The sequence below is a fragment of the Neopelma chrysocephalum genome, unplaced genomic scaffold (genome assembly GCF_003984885.1).
Source record: "Neopelma chrysocephalum unplaced genomic scaffold, ASM398488v2 Primary Assembly neopelma1_147, whole genome shotgun sequence".
Classification (NCBI taxonomy): Eukaryota; Metazoa; Chordata; class Aves; order Passeriformes; family Pipridae; genus Neopelma; species Neopelma chrysocephalum.
Window position 1 is genome coordinate 5,851,513 of NW_020897809.1, and position 6,058 is coordinate 5,857,570.

At 60.8% G+C, this 6,058-nt stretch overlaps 1 protein-coding gene across 1 annotated transcript; it reads left to right on the forward strand.

Moving 5' to 3' along the window:
* The first annotated feature begins 634 nt into the window (after nucleotides 1-634).
* Nucleotides 635-3,014, forward strand: LOC113976009 (histone H2A type 2-B). The gene is made up of 2 exons (XM_027700743.1): nucleotides 635-671; nucleotides 743-3,014. The coding sequence occupies exon 2, from the start codon at nucleotides 810-812 to the stop codon at nucleotides 1,188-1,190; it is 381 nt and encodes a 126-aa protein (XP_027556544.1). The 5' UTR covers nucleotides 635-671; nucleotides 743-809; the 3' UTR covers nucleotides 1,191-3,014.
* Nucleotides 3,015-6,058: the final 3,044 nt, after the last annotated feature.

Genomic DNA, 6,058 nt, shown 5'->3' on the forward strand with positions numbered 1-6,058 from the left:
GTTTAATGAGGAGATGTTATTGCTGAACTACATCACCTTTAAACTGGAGCCTGGACGCTTGCCCGACGCTGTTTGTAGCAACCTGGCGAGGAGTCAATCCACCCTGCTTGACCTGTCCCCAAAAACTGTTCGGGGAGCAACTTGCCCCTTTGATGCGTGATGACACAAGAGAGGGTAGTGCTTGCTGCGGGAAGCCCTTCCCATGGGGGGTTTCTTTCCCCCGGAACATTACCCCCCGCCCGCAGGCTTTGGCATCCTCCCGGGAGAGGCATCCCGCTGGCCGGAGAGGGGGCCACGGGTTCGGGCAAGGCGAGCGGGGCACCGGTGAGGAGCAGCGCTGCCGGGACACCCACGGGGGCTCCGGCCAAACCCCCTCTCCTCGGCTGCGGCGCAGCCACGAAAGCGCTCCGCGGGTTGTGGAGCGGGCCCGTCCGGAGCCGGGGCAGAGCCGCGGCGCTGCCCGCGCTGGGCGCCGGCACGGCCGGGGCGCCGCGAGCCCTATGCAAATCAGGGATCGGCGCGGGGACCAATCGGCGGCGCGGCGGCAGCGGCGGCAGCCAATGGGGCGCGGCGCTCGGCGGGCGGGAGGCGATATCCGCGGCGCGGCGGCGGCAGCGCGGGCAGTGCGGCGGCGGGCGGCGCGCAGGGCGGAGCGGCGGTGGCTCCTGCGGGTAAGGGCGGCGCGGCGCGGGCGGGGACGGCGCGGCCCCGGCGCGGTGTAACGGCGTTTGTCTCCCCGCAGGCGCCGGGACTCTCTGTGCGCGGCGTTGCTTTGAGAGGCGGCGGCGAGGGGCCGCTGCCTGCCGGCCATGTCGGGCCGGGGGAAGTCCGGCGGGAAGGCGCGGGCCAAGGCCAAGTCGCGCTCGTCGCGGGCCGGGCTGCAGTTCCCCGTGGGGAGGGTGCACCGGCTGCTGAGGAAGGGTAACTACGCGGAGCGGGTGGGCGCCGGGGCGCCGGTGTACCTAGCGGCGGTGCTGGAGTACCTGTCGGCCGAGATCCTGGAGCTGGCGGGCAACGCGGCCCGCGACAACAAGAAGACGCGAATCATCCCGCGGCACCTGCAGCTCGCCATCCGCAACGACGAGGAGCTCAACAAGCTGCTGGGCGGCGTGACCATCGCCCAGGGCGGTGTCCTGCCCAACATCCAGGCCGTGCTGCTGCCCAAGAAGACGCAGAGCTCCAAGAAGTGAGCGCTGCCCCCCGTCCCCCTGCCCCCAGCTCCCTTCTCACCACTGCCTCACCTCTCCTCCCGATGGGGCTGGGGTTCCCCGTCCTGCCCCTCAGCCCGGGCTGGGTGGTGAGCCCTGGCAGCACCCCACCAGCCCTCCACTAGCCCCCCCCGGCCTGGGCTGCGGCAGGGTGCTGGGGGAGCATGGGTGAGGTCAGGCCCTGCTTGTGCCCCCACCCTGCCCCTCTTCCCTCTGGAAGAAGTGGTTTTAGAGGAGGCAGCTGGATCACAGCTGTTGGTAGTGGTGATATCTGGAGCCGTATGGTTGGGTCATGGTGCAGAGCTGCTGGGAGCTGCTGAGGATTGTTTTGGCTGGTGTGGGGATGGACACGTGCATCCCCGGCTGCCTCTCCCCTCTGCCAGCCCTGGGACTGTGCAGGGCCCCCCCAGCTGGCCCTGCTCGCTCTGGTGTAAGGATGGGACTCTGCTGCCGTGCCCCCCCCTCTATCCCCAGCAGTGCCGTTCCGGCCGCAGTGCAGCTGCGAGAGCGGGGGGGCTGGAAAATGTGAAGAGGAGGAAAAGTTTCTCCGTTGGCAAGAAGTGGCTGTTAGTCTTAGTTTTGTTCTTGGTAAAGCTAGTGCATCGCCTACTGTAAAGAAGCTTTGGTCCTATTTATTTTAAGGTCTCTTTTATTCTGGGGTACTCCCCTGCAGAGTCACTTCCCCGCAGCTCCCTGGCTCGGTGGGTGCTGGGGGGCTCGGTGGTCCCACATGCCGTGGGTCCTGCTGGCAGGGTGGGGTGGAGGCTGCGGTGACAAATCCCCTCGGAGAGCGTCGCAAGGTCAGGCGCCCGCCGGGAGTGGGAGCTGCCATCTTCTGCCGTGGCTCCCCTCCTCTCCCAGCTGCAGAAGCCCTTCGCCTCGCTGAGAGCTCCCCTGTACCCTGGTTGCACTTCTGGAAAATGATATCCTGTGTCTCCCTTTTTGTTGTTGTTTGTTTGTTTGTTCAGCACTATTTCTGGTTCTGAGAAATAAAGTGACGATGATATGTGTTAACTGTAAACCCTCTATGGATTAATATTTCTTTTCAAAACCTGTATCAAAGCCCACTCCTAGCTAGCACTGTATTTATTTAATGGCTGTGTGGATAGTGTGCGAGCATGGGGGCAGGCTAGCTGTCCCGTGACCCCTGGAATAGCTGATGCAGAGGCAGCTTTCCTGGCTGCCCGGCGCAGCCGCTTCTGTGAGCCCCGTAGTCGTGTGCATGCGGCAGTGTCGAGGCAACCCGATCATAGACCTTCATCACGTGTTTTTTAAGTAAAAAAAGAGCATCTCCTATTTATGTGCTGTTAAGTAGCATGTGTTCGACCTATGGAATCAGCTGTTAATCTCGTGGATGAAGTAACTAACCCCGGCTCTCAGTGTAATGTTTAGATCTAGAGTAGATGAACCTGGATGCTTGTCAACTGGCTTTAGGAAGAGGGTTTTCACTCTGGAATGTGGAAGCGATGTGTTCACTGGTGGTGTGCTAATGGGGGTGTGGAGGTGTCTCACGGTTACTGACCTCGGATGGGTGGGGGGCACACCCCCCCTGGGATCTCTCTGCCTCCTGTAAAGGGACTGTTACAATCTGCAAGGTGGGGATGAGCAGTTTGCTTTCTGCTGCCCAGTGTGGTGGTTGATGTGTCTGTATCCGAGTGTCTTGTTCTCTCCCTCTTGTTTTCTCCAGGACCAGTGTTCTGTAAACCCGAGAGTGTTTTGTATTTCTTAGAAAAATGCAGAACTTGTGATACTGAAAAGAACGGTGCAAACCCAATATCTGATTAAACTGGTTCCCTGTTGAATGCTGTCAAATGTGCTGTGTCTTGTCACCTCACAAAACCCATGGAATCTGGCAGGCTCTGGTGGCAGCTTGTTGTCTGGGCTCAGTTTTCTCCAAGAGGAAGGACTAGTAAAACACCAGACAGGACCACTGCTAGGCTGTGTAGGCCCTTCTCTCAGACAGAGTCTTTTCCTATCCTGGGAGCAGATAATACTGTTGTCTGGCTCTACTCCCTGCTATGGAAATGCCACATTGCCTGGTTGCTCTGTCACCAGTGACGGGAAGCCTCGGCCGCTTCTGGCTGGATACAGCAGAGAAAGAGTGAGGCTGGACCAGGACCCTCCCCCAGTGCTGGAGGTGCTTTCTCCTCCCAGTGGGCTCCTCCAGGACCCTCAGGTGACCTTGCAGGCAAGTAGGCAGAGATGAGAAATGCTGATCCTGAAGGGAAGGGAGGAACCTGGAGATAGAAGACTATTTCTTGCTCTCACACCCTCTCCTTTGTTGGACATTCCCAGTTTGCTGTCCTGGTGGCTACTCTGCAGACCAGCATTGCTCTGCTTGGATTTTGGGGAGGAAGGGTTGTGGGAAGCTTGGACAATTCCCATTGGGGTCATGGTTGGGTGCTGGTTGGTCTGTGCTGGGCTGTGGGAGGTTTGGGGCTGGACTGGGGGTGCTGGGCTGGTCTCTGTGGGGCACTGTCCTGCCTGCTGCCCTGCCAACCACACTGACAGCACTCCAGGCAGGAACAAGGACAGTGGAACTGCTCCTGAGGAGCTCTGCAGCCACCCTGGCTGTTGTGTGGCTCTGCCCAGGACTGTGGGGTGATGTGGGCACTATGGCTGGGTGCTGGTGTATATGTAGTGCCCTCAACACTGAGCTCCAGCTGGGGTCTGAGCTTCCTCTGCAGACATGACAGACCAGCTGGGAAAGCTGGGCTGTTGGAAGCCAGACCGAAGGAAATCCTGTCTGTCGCACCAAGCATTGTTGAAGTGCTTGGCCTTTATCACCTCATGAACCTCACAGCTGAACGTTGTTGTGACCAGGAGAGTTGGAAGTCTTGATCTTTATTAGACAGCTGGAGTGGACATGGTCACCTTTAATCCTGCAGCTCCAGAGACTGGTCTTGTAGCTTTCTGGAGCTGGTGTTGCTGGTCCTGGCTTTTTCTTCTGAATGCTTAATAGCACCAGAGCAGCCGAGCTCATAAAATGTGAAGGACTTGGCTCAGTAGAGGCTTCTCAAAGGTCAAGCAAGCCTGGAAGAGTGTCTGTTGATCTCTGCTTCACTTAAGGAGAGGGCAGGGGAGCTGCAGGATTCTTCCCCTGCCTCCTTGGGTACCTGAAAGTGAGATGAGCACAGATCTGGAGCTGCAGCTGCCTGCTGTGGGAGGCTGCTGTGCATCGTGCCACGTGCAGCAGAATCTCTGCCAGCTGAGTCCCTCAGCTCTGGGACTGGTTTTATTTGTCTGGGTGGTGAGATGAGTCACTGGCCCTTGGAAGTCCTCAGGGCTTGGGTTTCTCTCCAGAGCCTGGCCCTCCTGGTTGGCAGCACCCATGGCAGCTCACTCGGGGATGATCCAGCATCGTGGCTCCTGGCATCCCAACCTGTGAGGTAAGACAGCTCCAGCTGGGCTGGCACAGTGTGTCACCATGGTGCTGTCCCTGTGCTGGGCAGCCGGAGGCTCACTGCCTTCCCACTGCCCTTACCTGCCCACAGGAATGCCCTGCTGGTTTACCTGCAGGGGTGGTTATTACAGCCACTGTTTGCCTCGCAGGTGAGTGCCAAGGGGAGCTGTGCCCTGAGACGTGGCTGGTTTGACCAACCACAGGGGGTGACCCCCCACCCCAGGTATAACTCTGCCAGCCCTCGGCAAGGATGTCCCCTCTCAAATCTGCAGTGTCAGCTCTTCTCTAAGACACAACTGCAGGTTGGTGCTGGAATGCAGCAGCTCTCTCCTGGGACAGCATCAGCTCTCTCCTGGGACCTGAGGTTGCTGGCAGGCGCCCAGGCTTGGTGTGGGATTTGCACGGGCAGTGGGATGGTGGCTGGCCTGTCCTAAATACAGACCTGGAGGGAGGCTGTAGCTTCCTGGAGCAGAGCATTACTGGTCTCTTCCAGCAGCTTTTTCTTGCTGGATTTAGTGGATTGACTTTGCTTCAGGGAATAAAACTTTCTTCCCTTCTCCCTACTGGTTCTGGGCCCTGGAGGAAGGGGCTGCTCCTTTCCCAGGATCGCTGAAAGGCCCTGCCATGGCCTCATGTTGTGGCTGTTCCCAGGCACCGCTGGCTGCTGTCCTTCTGCCCCATCCTCAGGGGGAAGGCTGTGCATGGGGCTGATCCACGCTGTGTTCCCCAGGCATTGGGAGCATGTTGATGCTCTGGGCACAGCACCTCGCCGGGGCTGGAGCAGCTGTGGGGCGATGCTCCTGCTTGAGACTGGTGAGGGCAGCGGGGCAAGGCCCTGGTGTGGGGCTGGTATTGATGGTTTGGGTGCGGGCTGGGTTTAACCACAGCCGGCCTGGGGTGCACTCACAGCCCGTCCTGCGGGAAGGATCTGACATGGGGGCTGCTCTCCCGTCCTCTCCCTCTCCTGCAGCCCCAAGGGTCCCCGGAGCGCGGAGGGCGATGAGCCGGGGCGAGGGATGAGCCCTCCCGCAGCCGGCAGTACAAGATGGCCCAGATCCCTGCCGGGATTTACGCAACCTCGCCGGGTGCTATAAATAGGCATGGCCGCGGGGGGCTCCGGCGCTCCCTCCGCGGGGATCCAGCCGGGGGGGACGCTCCAGGCCGGGAAGGCAGGTGGGGGTGAGCCCTGGGAGCTGCCCCCCGTCCAAGCCGGGTGCTGCGGGGGGTCGATGTCGGCTGGGGCGGGGGTCTGTGCTGTGGGTGCCCCCCGGGGATCCTCGGGGAGCTCAGCTGTGCAGGGACCGCGCTCCTCCCCCGCCTCCATGGCAGGGGACCTTCCCTCTGCTCCTGCCCTTCCCCCGGAGGGGATCGCGGGCTCTGGCACATCAGCAGCCGGGCGGACCCCCGGCCAGCGGGGACCAGCCTCTCCCCGTCCCCGCCCGCTCCC

Excerpts from the sequence above, each read along its gene's own strand:
- LOC113976009 (XM_027700743.1), top strand. The coding sequence starts at position 810 with ATGTCGGGCCGGGGGAAGTCCGGCGGGAAGGCGCGGGCCAAGGCCAAG.